The sequence below is a fragment of the Paramacrobiotus metropolitanus genome, unplaced genomic scaffold (genome assembly GCF_019649055.1).
Source record: "Paramacrobiotus metropolitanus isolate TYO unplaced genomic scaffold, Prichtersi_v1.0 Parri_scaffold0000037, whole genome shotgun sequence".
Lineage (NCBI taxonomy): Eukaryota > Metazoa > Tardigrada > Eutardigrada > Parachela > Macrobiotidae > Paramacrobiotus > Paramacrobiotus metropolitanus.
Window position 1 is genome coordinate 613192 of NW_026570257.1, and position 14411 is coordinate 627602.

General features: G+C 45.6%; 1 protein-coding gene across 1 annotated transcript; it reads left to right on the forward strand.

Annotated features, from left to right (window-relative positions):
* Positions 1-11991: 11991 nt before the first annotated feature.
* On the forward strand, positions 11992-13697 carry LOC129589749 (uncharacterized). The gene is made up of 4 exons (XM_055484599.1): positions 11992-12120; positions 12283-12834; positions 13042-13073; positions 13470-13697. Exons 1-4 carry the CDS (start codon positions 12051-12053, stop codon positions 13695-13697), a joined length of 882 nt encoding a protein of 293 aa, XP_055340574.1. The 5' UTR covers positions 11992-12050.
* Positions 13698-14411: the final 714 nt, after the last annotated feature.

A 14411-nucleotide genomic window follows, 5' to 3' on the forward strand; every position in this document is an offset into this window, starting at 1 on the left:
AGAATATACGGAAGATTTGAATAGACGCAGAGAGGCGGCCCAAGCTGCGCTTACAGCGTCAAAAGCAACCGGAAAAACTCCCAAAAAACAAGCAGCAAATGAGCGCGTCACGCGCGGTGCCAAGGAGAGAATTCCAGCCCAGGCATCTGGTGCGATATTGGATGAACCCATATCGGAAACTCCAAGTGTGGCTGAGAGCCAAACAGAACCTCAGTCGTCCCAGTCGGACAATAATTTAATAGCGTTGGCGGCTGCGGATAAAGCAGACGTATCCGAGGGATCAGAAACAAGAGCAAGCAAAAGCATTCGTGGTGGAACAATGACATTCCACCCGGCACAGCTAAAATTACATAGTTTTGTGTCAGAAAAAGATTTTGAGCAACCAGATGAGGACTTCCTTACCCAAGCTAGGGAAGTTGATGAGCAGTTAGCTGCGGCAGAAACTGACCAGGACGTGGGCTTGATAGTTCGGCAAACTATGCCCGTATTGATCCAAAGTCTCCGCACGCTCATCGCATCTACAAAAACAAAAGTAGATGAAATGGGTAATACAATGTCTTTAGACGCTCGTGTAGATGCGGAACGAAACGAAAAATTGAAATTCCAAAACGATTTCAATGAGATGCGTGTTAAATTTGAAAATGAACAAATAGAAAATGATAGATTGGCTAACGAAATACGCATTGCGAATGATAATCTGCACGGTTTAAGACAAGCCAACAGAAATGCGGAGGCCGCATTTAATGCAATGCAAGATGAGCGCGATACCTTAAAAGACACGAATCGTAATTTTGAAAAACAGTTGGAAGATGCCCAGAGAGATCTTTCAAGCGCGAAAGCTACGATTGATGGCCTCAGTGCGCAACCAGCACCGGATTTAATGAAACAAATAACTGATTTGAACCAAAAGCTGTCGAAAGCTCAGAAAGATTGTAATTCTGAGAAAGATGCGCATAAATTAACTAATAAAAATTTGACGGATGCGCAGAACCTGGTCACAAAACTTACCAAAGATTTGGAAGATGAAAAGAAACGGGCTAAAGATGCGGAAGATTCCCTACAGCGTGAACTCACACAAGCGAGAGTGCAGCTGAACATTAAGTCTTCAGTCGGTCCGATGCATATCCCCAAGGAAAAGGATGATGCGTCCCAAAAGGAAATTGAGAGACTGCAGGGTCTGTTGACTACAGAGCGAGAGAATGTTCAAAAGGCCCAAAAGGAATTAAAAGATTCGAAAAAGGATAAAAGATGTGATAATTGTGAGAACGCGATTCAAGCGAAAAATACAGCACAGGCTGACGCATATGAAAAGTCTGAAAGGTGTAATCGATTGTATGAGGAAAATGCGCAATGCCGAAGGGAATGGCATGAAAAACAAGATCAACTTACCAAGATGGAAGTGGATCTAAAGCAAGCGTTTGACGAACTTCGTCGGCTTCGAAATACAGATGCCGTTCTTGGCGGCGGTGAAGGATACTTTCAAAGGGAAGCGTCGGTAGCGACAGGAGATGTATTACGTCCTTCCCCCTTTACACCATTTAATCCTCAAAATTTCTCGCCGTACGTGGATCAGCCCTTAGCTACTGGTAGTAATCCAGCTGGCATCTTGCGGAGACCTAGACAGGAATCACGAGTCGAATTCTCGGAGGCTCAGGCCATACCGCGTTCATCGTCAGAAAGTCAAATTCCAAGGGAAACGGCATCTGCGAAACAGAAGAAGAATGGCTCAACAGATTTACGCCAACAAATTCTGAAAAGAACAGCTGACGAATCTAGTCGCCAGATGCGAGGAATAGAAAATAGAGACAGTTCTGATACAGAAAATGAACTGATGGATGATGCCCTAATGGACGATGAACACCGTCGCCCCAGTAGCACGACCAGTAATGAGTCTATGTCTAGAAATCCTCAGCTGGAGGAATGGCTAAATAAACAGACCCAAATTTCGGATAGAACGACGCTTACACAAGAAAGCGTTGTTGAGCTTTTAGCGAAAATTGTGGAAAAAGACAGTGATAAAACAGTTGGAGGCATGAAGCTACTTGCCTTTGATGATGCTCACCCGGAAAAAATTCAAAGATGGCTTATGAACGTTGAACAATGTAGAGCCACAAATAACTGGAACGATGAAACGACGTGTCGCAGAGTAATCGGTGCATTCACCGGTCCGTCCTTTCAATGGTTTGAAAAATTCTGGAAGGACAATAAAGGCAAATCGTGGCCTGATTTCTTTAAGCCAGCTATCGTTGAGCACTTTAACGGCTCGCTGTCTAAAGCTGATATTCGCCGAAAAATGAATAATCGTAAACTGGAATTTTATGAACCAGTCCGTGCTTACCTGGATAGTTTCCTCCCATGGTTTGAGGAACTAAAAACATCGGATGAAGAGCAGGTGGAGGCACTCCTTGATGGCGTACAGGAACATCGGCCGGCATGGTTCCGTGAAATTTATAATGCGGCACCTAAAAATTATGCGGAATTTGAGAAGAAGTTACAGGAATGCGAAAAACTGTGGAAGCGCATGAATAAAGATAAGAAGGCACCTGAATCAACTCAGAAAAGTGCTCCTTCAGAACCGAGAAGCGCTGGAAATAATAATAATAATTCGAATTATGAGTATCGAGGCGGCCGCGGTGGCTCGTCTCAGAGAGGAAATTATTATTCGAACCGGGGAGGCCGCGGAAATTATGGGAATAATCGTGGAGGATATTCACGTTCGTACACGGAGACAGTGATTCCTCAGTCGCAGAATTCGGTGGCTCCTGTGCAGCCTGTCCTGAATGTGCCCCAGCCGCAGTTTGTCCCTGTCCCGGTGTTTCAACAGCCGCAATATGTTGAGCAACAACACCCGGTACAATTTGCGCAGACCTTCCCGCAACCAATCCCCATGCAGGCTGCGATGCCTGTTCCTATGCAGATGATGAACCCAATGATGCCGGTTATGCAGCCTCAATTCCAACAACCGGTGCAGAATTTCGATCAGCAGTACCAACAGAATGGCCCTGCGAATAATAACAATAATTACGATGGCGGTAATAATCGTGGAAATTACCGAAATAATAATAATAATTACCGCGGACGAGGTGGTTACAACAACAATAATAATCGACAGCAAAATAACCAGAATTACCGGCAGAATCAGCAGGCCGGTAGTCAGCCTCCCTTTGATGAACGGAATATCCTGAAAGATAAATGGCGAACAGTTCGCGGAGTCGAGATTTGCTTCCGTTGTCATGGTCTCCATCCTGCAGCTGGTTGTACGAATCAATTTGTACTTCCCCGCCAGTATGAGCCATCCGCAGAATTATTGGCACGCTACAATAACCCGCAGCAGCAGATTAACATGATGGAGTTGGACTTACCGGCCGGTTTGTCCACATCGCCGCCACAGTGCAATAAAATGGAAGTACAGGATTTTTCGCAATATCCGTTGGCGGATCATGTGTGTTTATTACCGACGCTTGATGCTCAGGCTTGGTACTCTGTAATTGATATAAATTATCAGAAAGTGAAGACCATGCTGGATACGGGCTCTAGTATTTCAGTTATGTCATTAAAAATGGCGAAAGATTTGAAATTAAATATTCATCGTTGCCCGGATCACATTAAAGGCAGGGTTGTACATACAGCTTACCAAGGGAGACAGCTGATTGAGCCGTTGTCGGTAGTGGTCACCATCCACGAATTTGGGATGGCTTTCGAGCACGCAGTGCTTGTGAGTTCCACTTTTGATAGGGACCACGTGGTTTTAGGTTTAGACTTTTTAGCTACAAAGCCTTTTATTCTGGATATGAACACTATGACGTGGCGTCTCTCGCGTAGACAGCCTAATGCACCGGCATTCTTCCGTCGTGAAACTCACCTGATGTCGGACGTCATTAGGTCACACGATTTTGATCCGTTAATTCCTGTGGGAGTTAAGCCGTCTCCCGCGATTCCTGCATTGATGTTAACTGAGCGCATTGGTGTCGCTAAGGAAGCAAAATTCGTACCGTATGAGTCAGCTCATTTAATTCTGGCAAAAGCTGACCCAGAAATTTGTATCTTGCACTTACAAAAAGCGAAGCAGGAGTGGCCGCGTCCAGTCGCAACGCCACCAGTGACAAAAGCGGTTGATGTCCCGGTGAAAACGGAAATTAAAGAAACTACACCAGTTCACGTAGCTCCGATTAAAAAGGGATCTGATCAGCGTGATGAGGAGTTTGTGCGTAGTGTAGTACAGGAGATGATTCGCCAATATCTCCCTAGAGCAGCTTCCGTCGCGGATGAACCGGTTAAACCTACAGTTAAAAAGGAAATTAAGGTGGAGAAAAACCCAGAACAAAGTCAAGTTCGTGGGGGAGGCGGTGAAACAATTGTAAATAGTATGCAGTCAAGTTCGTGGGGGTGCGAACAGGCGTCTTCTCAGCCGCAGTTTAAACGTGAAAGAATTTCCCCGCCGCCACCGGCAAGCAGCTCGAGTAGTTCAAGTAACTCGTCTTCGGCATCAGTCAGCCCTGTGCCTCCTTCTGGATCCAGTCAAGTTCGTGGGGGGTGAAGATCCCTTGCAGCTTCCGATCCAAATTTCTTCGATTGACGCAGTACTTCAGCAGCATCCTGCAGCTCAATACCTATACATGGGTGTTCTGCGGAAATCTTCTAAATCGGTTGAATGCTTTAGCATAGACAATAAATTATTAAATATCATACCTGTCGAACGAGATCGCAGAGACGTTGATGAAGTCCATGATTATCCTCTTACATGGCACGCAATCCAGAGTTGAAGAAATGGATGACGCCGATGGATAGGCCGCAGGATAAGGCTTATTCCTTCAGAGAAAAGATTCCGTGATCCGCAGTTCTGGCGCGAAACTCAACAGCAATGTGTTGATAGCCGGATGTGGTACAAAATGTACAAGAAACCGTCGCACGCTAATACGAATTTTACCAAATACGAAATCAACAGGTTTGTGATTTGTGAGGGATATTGTGCAGAGTACCTGATCATTCTGGTGCATGTCCGAGAATTTACGTGCCGCATCAATGGCGACAGAAATTAATTGCCTGCTTCCACGAAATTTTAATTCATAAGCAAGCGTATGGCCGGCATGAAAAGCTATATCCGTACTTGGTGAAATTATTTTACTGGCCGGACTGTATAATAGAAATTGAACGGTACGAGAAGAACTGCGACGTGTGTCGAAACTCGATTAATGATCGCCGACATTTTGAAACCTTGAAACGCACAGAGCAATTAAATGCACAGAAAGCTACAGGAAAACGTAAGGTTACCTTTTCCGTGGATAACCCGGCACCAGCAGGAGAATTCGAAAACGGTAGCTTTGTCCCTGCAGATGGTATGAAACCCATTAACATCGGCCCGTGTCCAGTCTCCTACGAAGATAAACAGGCGGAGAAGCAAAGAGAAATAAACTCTCAAATCGTGTCTAACTCACCGCAAAACCATAAGTTGATTAGTGAGCAAGTTTCGGAGTTTCTTCCTTCGGCAGTCAGGGCCTCTTACGACTCCCCAGTAGATGTTGATATCAATGAACAGTGGAAGATTTGGAACGAAATTCATGAGCAAAAAGTATTGAGGGAGACTGTGGCGTCTAGTGCAGTACAACCTACCGTGGGAAACTGCGAACTGCCAACGGAAGGTCCAAGGAGTCCTCCGCGGCGTAAAAAGTCCAGTTACAGCCGCAGAATTCGGCGGGAATATGCAGAAAGAGAGGCGGCAAGCCAAATGTCAGCTGAGACGGTGCAGCCAGCACCGGTACCACAACAACCGGCGGCTAAAAATTTGCCCAAACGATCTCAGGACGTTCGTGAGTCCACTGATATCCCGGCATGCGTGTATTCGAAGGATGTCATCGAGCTGGCGTACAGGGACGCCCATCTGAAACAGGCACAAGCACAGGTTGAGCTTAATTCGGTAGAACATGATATTTACCGCTTTGAGCCAGAACCCGGTCCAATTGACTGTTTTAAAATGGAGCTGTTTCCAGCTTCGCCGGTTATAATTCAGCCCCATTCACAGGGAATTATTCGCGCAACGACGTCGATGTCTGACGAACAGTTCATGGAATTTCAAGACGAATACCTGTACACCCAGCCATTTTTCTACGAAGGAAAAATACCAGAGTCAAATAAAAACGCCGTATTACTCGATGGCGTCTTAACGTTAAATGAGTATGGTAATTGTCGAGTCTGCGTCGTTAATGTGTCTGACAAACCGCTGGTTTTAAACGAAGAAACCAACCTTGGCGAAGTCGCGCTCGTGGACGCAGTTTATCAAATGGACTCTCCGGAGTTCCTGGAGAACTGTCAAGAGGCAATTAGTGGCATTCCCAGTGTAGAAGAAGGTGTCTTAACACCGGAGAAAATAAATGAATGTGTGGCGATGCAGTTGCCGCCACCCGCCGTTAGTGTCGTTGATCCTGAAACCGAAGAAACGTTCGCTAAAATCAAAGTTGGTGATATCTGTCCCAGCAAGGATGAATTAAAAGCAATCTTTTATCAAGCGAAATCAGTTTTACCGACTAAAGCGCGTCCTGTGGGTTGTTGTACCATATATGAGCACTCTGTGGATACAGGCACGAGTTTGCCGGTCAGAACTCCTCCGTATCGCACATCGTTTGAAGACGCAAATGGCTCCAGGCTAAAACACAGGAAATGATTAAAGACGGTATAATTGAGCCAACAAATTCGGCATGGGGCAGTCCCATCTGTATAGTGAAGAAGAAGGATAAATCCGGCGTTTAACCGTGGATTTCCGTAAGCTTAACGAAAGATTAATGGGCAGCAGTTACCCGCTTCCCAGAGTTGACGATATATTAAATGCCCTCGATAAAGCTACGGTTTCAGTAAAATCGATTTAAAGAGTGGCTTTTGGCAAATAAAAAATAAAACCGGAAGACCGGTGTAAAAACAACGATGGTTGGTGAAGAGTTCACGTTCCAATACAAAGTCTTACCTTTTGGGATGAAGGACGCGCCTTCGGCTTTCCAGCGCGCCATGGATTTGACGCTTGCGAACATGAAGTGGAGGAACGTATTAGTTTTTATTGATGACATTATTGTCTTCAGTAAAAACCTGGCTGATCATATGCGAGATTTACAGGAGCTCTTTTTGCGGCTCCAGGAATGCGGCTGGACCATTAATCCTGAAAAGACAGAATTATTTGTAAATTCAATAACGTTCCTGGGTCACACGGTTGACCAGTTCGGTATCAGTACTGATCCAGAGAAGATCCAGGCGGTTAAAGAATTTGGTCCTATAAAAGACAAAAAAGATATATTACGGTTCCTAGGTATGGTGGGATATTATCGCCAATTTATTAAGAATTTTCAAGAGATTGCGGAGCCGCTTCAAAAGTTGATTCCTAAAAAAGTTACCTTTGAATGGGGAACGGATCAGTGTAGGTCTGTGGAACAATTGAAGGAGGCCTTGGTGACGGCGCCGGTCTTGGCCCGTTATGACCCGGAGGCTTTGTCGCGAGTTATTGTCGATGCCAGTACTATTGCTGTGGGTGCAGTTCTTATGCAATGTCCCAAGGATAAACCGACGGATGTGCCGACAAATTGGCGTCCTATCGCGTATCTAAGCCGCAAGTTGACTGAAACACAGAAAGGCTCTACTTCCCTACTGAGCTTGAGGCTTACGCAGTTATCTGTGCTTTAAAGAAATGGAAACATTATTTGTCCGATTATCAGTTCGAAGTACAAACGGATCATCAAGCATTAGTGTTTTTAAATAATATGCGCGATGCCGCTGGCCGCCTTGGGCGCTGGGCGTTGTATATCCAGCAATTTAATACTAAACCGGTACACATACCTGGCAAAGAGAATGTTATTGCTGACGCCTTGAGTAGAAATCCAGGAGAGCAACCGGAACCCGACTCCGACGATTCGGATGTCGAGTTTGATTATCGGCAAACTTACCCTTTCGCCGGTGATATGGCGATGATTGAATGTTGCTTCGCGGTTCTGGAGCGAGATTATGTGGACATCCGCTTTGAAATGATGTCGGCGGAAGTGGGAAAGTGTCCGAGGCAGACATGAAGGCATTTGACGCAGATAAAGTCCAAAAGTTGATTACGGATGACAAGGCCTCATACTGGGCTGAGGAACAGTCCCGAGACGCGAGAATTGTCCGATGGCGACTGCTCCTAGAGAATAAAAAGGAAAAGATGTCAGACCACGAGAAATTACATCTAAACAAATTTGTGGTGAAACAGGGCGTGGTATACTACAAGTTCGAATTAAACCGGAAGATCTATTACTGCATGTATGTACCTGTTCACTGGCGGCTCCAGTTCCTTCAGGACAACCATGATTCCCCGTTAGCAGCACACTTGGGCGTCCTGGCCACCTATAAAAGGATGTACAAGTATTTTTATTGGCCTCGTATGTTCGAGTCTGTTAAAAAGTTACTGTGCGCTTCTTGCCCGGCGTGCCTTGCACAAAATCCTCTTGCTACGGCACCGGCCGGTGCTCTCCAGTCCAATCCGACGGTTCCTCCTCGGTTAGTTTGGGCCATCGATGTTGCTCCGGCCCTCCCAACGACGGAATCTGGAAATAAAAACATAATAATCGCTGTTGATTACGGGAGCAAATACATTGTGGCTGAGGCAGTCGAGAGAAATGACGCAGCCACATTGGCATTGTTCTTTTATCGCCGCATTCTCACAGTCTTCGGTATGCCTGTACACATCACTTCAGACCGCGGCAGTAACTTTATGTCTGAGATGTTTCGAGAGCTTCTCGCTCTCGCTGGTGTTGCTCACGCGCCGACGGCATCAGGCCACCAGCAGGGTAACGGTCTGGTTGAAAAACGCGTAGGGGAAATCAAAGGCGCTAGCGAAGTATGAATGAGCAGCAAAGTGACTGGGATATATTCCTCCCAGCACTTTGTGCTGCATTTAACAGTAAGGTTGTGGAGCGAACGGGCCGCTCACCATTCTTCATGATGCACGGCACCGAGATGCGCTTACCGATAAATAACTTCCTGCCGTTTGAAGAGGATTTTGTGATTCCCGCCCATGTATACGTACAGCAGATGCAGCGCGGCCTTGGTGAGGCCCTGGACTTGGTGAATGCAGAAGAGTTTCGCCATAAACTTAAGGACAAAATTCGTTACGATGCAAATATTTCACATGTATCGTATAAACCGGGAGATCAAGTTTTGGTATACGTGTTACATCGAAAAGTGGGGAAAAATCCATCCCTTATGCCCCGTTGGACTGCTGGATGGGAAATTGTGCGTCAGTCAGGGCCAGTGCATTATGTAGTAAAAAGTAACCGGCGCGGAAATGTCAAAACTGACACTGTACATGTCAGCCGTTTAAAGCCGTATAATTTCCGCGACGTCGATACTATTCTGCAAGACGAGCACTTACCGAAGTTGCTCGATTGTGTGGAGAAGGAATGCCCCGATGAGTTAGTTGAGGCGCCCGCGCCGCCGCCGGTGATTCCATCCGTTGATTCAGCATCGTCGCGCCTTGATGCTGAGTACGCTGAATATCTGGATAACCAGATGGAAGCGGTTCCATTACTTAAAACCCGCTCCGGGCGTGTGGTGAAACCTGTGGAAAGACTTGTGAACCAGATGAACGACAAAAAGCGTAAAAGAGACCCGTCGGCCGATGCTAAAAAGCGCATGGCCACAAATGATAGAGAACCAGCTATTCCGAATGTATCCCAGCCGGGAGGGGGCCAATCCCAACCAGCTGAACTGTTGGCCAGTGATACTTCGCCAATAACTTGTAACGCAATGGAGATTGGGCCGGCACAGCCAGTAAAAACTTCTTCTGCGGTTGTAGAAGACAGAACTCTCCCAGTTCCGGCTTGGGCACGCCCAATTGAGCAGTTTTGGCCACAAGGTGTAATATCCGATGACGCCCTTGATAAGCAGGAATTCTGGAGGTATCGCCAGATGGAGTGTAGTGACATGATGTTGTGGGACGCCGTTGTTGATGGAGACTGCACTCTTGAGGAATCTGCATACGCGGCCTGGCATCTTCCTTTGGTTCTGAAAGTAAAAGGCATTATTTGCCATTACGGAGAAAAACAGGACATTGCAAAAGAGTACCCAAAATTCTCATTCCTTATCAATGGCGTAAAATTTTAGTGGAGTCTGTACATCGGCGGTTGTTGCATAAGTATAACAGTAATATTACGCCGTATGATTACTTGTATAAGAAGTCTTCGGTTTTCTGGCCGGAAATGAGACGTGACTGTATTAATTTCATAAAATCTGTACCTTATGCAATAACGATTAAACAGGCCGAGCGGCCGTGTAAATTTGTACATTTACTTTATTTTATTTTATTTTGAACTCCAAGAATCGAAATTTTTATTCCTTAATGCATTAAAGCTGTCTGGAAAATTCCCAAACTCTGTTTTGTACGTACAGATTGACGGTGTGTATTCGCCATTGGACAGTCCGCAGTGACGTAGTAGCGTTCGTTGCTCTTTCGGCATATCATCTGCGTGGAAAAGCTGCTTTTAGCTGGCCGCAAATGCGATTTTACCTGTAAAGATCAGTGGCATTCATTAATTCACTCTCAATCTTGCGTGAATTTGTTCCTTCTCTACACTGATTTTACGGTTGAAATAACTCCATACCGCTATAATGTATCGCCCGAAAATGCCAGCACATCATTCCTTCACGCATGAGGATACTACGAGTTCCTCGGAGGATTCGGTGCAGGTTTTGGCAGATGTCTTGGCCGATGTTCAGCCGCCAATGTACCCCGATCCTCATGTTGGATGGCCTGAACCAACATTTGAATGGTCTCATTGCATGGTGGATTGTGGCCTTCGTCCGTCTCCGCACGACTATGCCCGTGGAGGAAAGAGTTATATTCCCCCGTCTGGTTTGATTAATTGTCCCTACAATCCGGACAGAGATTATGTGGAGCTGCATCCTGAAACTCGATTGCGTTTTCGCGGCAAGATTTACCATAATGGATCGGAGATGACGGTGGACAAATATAACCGCTTTGTCCACACTCTAGATCTGTCAAAGGACGCACACTATGCATTGTTACGTTACCTGCGTGTGGATTTCCGACAAGGATGGCTCATCGGGCAAATTGTGTGTGAACTCCGTCGGAACTTCGGCATCAACGTGGTGCGCAATCCTGTCGAGTTTCTCACTGCGTTGGATTATGTCCCGGGAAACGGGAGACCATGGTGCCGTTGTTACGCTCGTGGACGCGTATAATCAGCATATCGAGGAGTTGGTTTCCAATATTGACGAGGATCACCGTTTGGAAGCAGAGCAGCGCTATTTCGATCGTCTGAATGCAGCGGATCCGCGCTCGTCATCCCGTCAACAGCAGCAACTGCAACAAACTCGTTGGCTGTTACGTGAAGGACAGGAGAAGCGTGGCCCGGGCAAACTAGATGCTTCAATTGCTAAACGCCACCGTCCACGCCGTGATGACGACGACGATAACATGGGCGCTGCGGTGTAATGATGATTTTTCCCTGCAATTACAGCCCTGTTTTAGCACCCTTTTTAGTTTAGCTTCTGTATTTTTCGTTTGACGGAGGAGCATTATCTTTAGTGTTGAGCATTTTACTCCAAGTCTATTGAATTCTGTACAGAACCTGTTTTCCGTTTACAATTAGATCTTTAACGTTATTTTTACAGCCTGTGCAACGTGCAGCTATTCTACGAACTGGCTTACCATTCATTCTCTGGAACGCAGATTTGGCTGTTCAGCAATAAATCGGTTCAAATCGGACTTCTCCGGTTGTTTTAAATCAGAATGTGGCAGATAATCTGACGGAAAACGATTTAACATACAAAATGACAGTTTAAAATGCAAGTCTTCACGTTTGAACATGTAAACAATTTTGTCACTGTAGCAACCGCCCGTGTGTCGTTAAATGTTAGGGCAGTGGCAGTCACATTGTCCGCAGCTGCTTCCGGTCTGCACAGCTGCGGTGTGTCAGCGGTTTTCCTGTTCACTCTTGCTTTTTACATTTTTAGCTGCAGCTTTTAAATTTTACAGACTTTGTCGTCATTTGTTCTGGTTTAAATCTCTGCTCTTTCATACTATGGAGATGGAATTTTATAAATCAGAGCGCGGGCGTATGATTTGTGCCGAGCAAGATGAGCAAAAGCGCCGTAAGTTTGTGAAATTTTCTGACTCTGTTGCTTATGTTCTGGCGAACCAGGAACACATTTTTGAGTTTGTGCACTTGTGGCGTTCGCTTGATGCTCCGTACATTCCTATCAGAGAACTGTGCAGACTCTCTAACTCGGAAATCATGGCTTTGAATTTTGTAGAACCCGAGCCACTGGATTTCGAGGCTCAGGTGGCTCTGGAGATTGAGAACATCCGCAAGTCGGAGTCACAGATGTATTACTTAACGATCGGGTTTATTCTGTATCCCGATACTCCAGTTCGACGTGAAGCATCTGAACGTCTGCGGAAGGAATGTGGTTTGCCATCCCTATTTAACCCGCCAGAAACTTCGCGTGAGCGTCACCAGCGCATGCTGGAACACAACAAGCGTGTGATGGAGGAGGAACTCTGTTGTGTTGACTGCGAAAATAATGGTCCGGGTTCCTGCGGCCGTATGTTGTACACCTTGGACGATGAGCCTGTTCCAAATATCTGGGGATCTGGCAATCTGGAGGACTGGAAAGAGCCAGACTTAGATGTGGATGACTGGTGGGCAGAGCACAAACTGGATTTTAAGGATCCGGTTGAATTTTTGCCCGTGGACATGTTATGGCAGGACGAAGACTTCGGCATCATCCAGAAACCGAAGAAGGAACGCAAGCGCATTTTTGGGCAGCGTCATCCTCTGCGTGGAATTCGATTCCCTTTTGGAAGTGAGGACTTTTGTCGATCGGCCGTTTGTGTGTTTAAATTACAGCTCGATGATTTAAACTGTATGGGCCTCTTTCTTTAAATCTCTAGCTGTTTTCTGCTTTTCTGCGTTTCTATTAATGTCTCAGTGTGGCATGCTTTTGGTGTATAATTTTTCGGCTGCCGCGTTTTGAATGTTTAAATGAGCGCTGTCTTGCTCTTCTCAATAGTTGTGATTGAGTCCATTATGGCTCAGTGTTCTGTGAGTTTTGTATGACTGTATAATTTAGCCAATGTTTTTTGTAATGTCATAAATGCGTAAGGTGTAAAGAGGAGAAAGAATTAAAACGTAAGGAATAAAGATTTGAGTTTTCAGCTAAAGTGGTAAATTGATGAGTGTATATTCAGTCAATATACCTACACTAGCAGAGTTTCTGACGCTCTCGGTACCGTTGCTGCACTCCGGTTGTATACACGTTCTGCCGTAGATTTGTGTGTTATTTTGATTCGGTTGGACTTCGCAGCTTACGAAGTATGCGGTCGCCAGTGTGGGCGGTTGCCATATGTTGATCTGAATGTATCCCAGTATGAATTTTTTATTTTAATTTAATTGTTTACAATTACCGTAATCTTATTCCGCTGATCCCGCTGCCTTAAGTTTATTTGTGCAATCTGTGATACTGTGGTTATTTGTCAAATCACGATGACTCCTCCGGCTTCGGAGAAGAAGAAAGCGGCCAAGCAGGCGCTGGAGAATCGTGTTACGGCATGGACGGAGATAGTCGCTCAGAAGATGGCTGAACGCACAGAAGCCCAGCAACGTTTTGAGCGTGGCAGAATTGCCGTCAAGGAGGCTGTATCCAAGCTCCCCCCTAAGATTTCTTGATGTGGCATTGTCCGGCGGACTTTTCGATGTGGATTTCGCCACTATTGTTAGAATGTTTGGTATTTTGTACGGAATGCCTGAAACATCGCTTCACGTCTATGATCTCCTTGCCTTCATTCTTTTATGTGCACGCTCATGCGTTTTATGAGATCTCATAATGCAGATTTGGCGCAGCGTTTTATCTTGTATTTTTATTGTTTTGCGGTTAGTTTATTTCGTTATTCAAGGTTGCGTTTCGCCATAGGTGTTGTACACTGTTTAGCTGGTACATTATGATTTTTGCGCTTCGTTCCGCAAGCTACTTTTGTTGTCTCGTTACCATGCGAGTTGCGGCCTCAATAAAGTCTAGGTAGTTACCGTCCGTGCGGTCTGTTGGTAATTTTTGGACAATGTAATGCATAACCGCACGAGGATACACTTTCGTTAGGATGTTGTACGGGTTTTTATGTAACTGGCTGCCCAGGTTGATGGCTCACTGGCACAATGCACTATTGCCTGGTGTTTGTGTACGCTTTCGGTGCTGATGTTTTCCAATATTTTACGTAGAGCGACCCCGCTGGTATAGTAGTGGCTTCCGTTGCTTCGTCATTGGAGGTCGGAGGTTCCAGTCCACATAAAAATGCGATTTTCTAAATATCCTTCTTTTTGGATCTTATTCTGTCAATTATTATATTTTTATTCATGGGACTTAATATGCGAAATATTGGGTGAATC

Excerpts from the sequence above, each read along its gene's own strand:
- LOC129589749 (XM_055484599.1), top strand. The coding sequence starts at position 12,051 with ATGGAGATGGAATTTTATAAATCAGAGCGCGGGCGTATGATTTGTGCC. Across the intron at positions 12,121-12,282 it reads GCAAGATGAGCAAAAGCGCC|AACCCGAGCCACTGGATTTC; the intron begins GTAAGTTTGTGA and ends TGAATTTTGTAG. Across the intron at positions 13,074-13,469 it reads CCATTATGGCTCAGTGTTCT|TTTATTTGTGCAATCTGTGA; the intron begins GTGAGTTTTGTA and ends CGCTGCCTTAAG.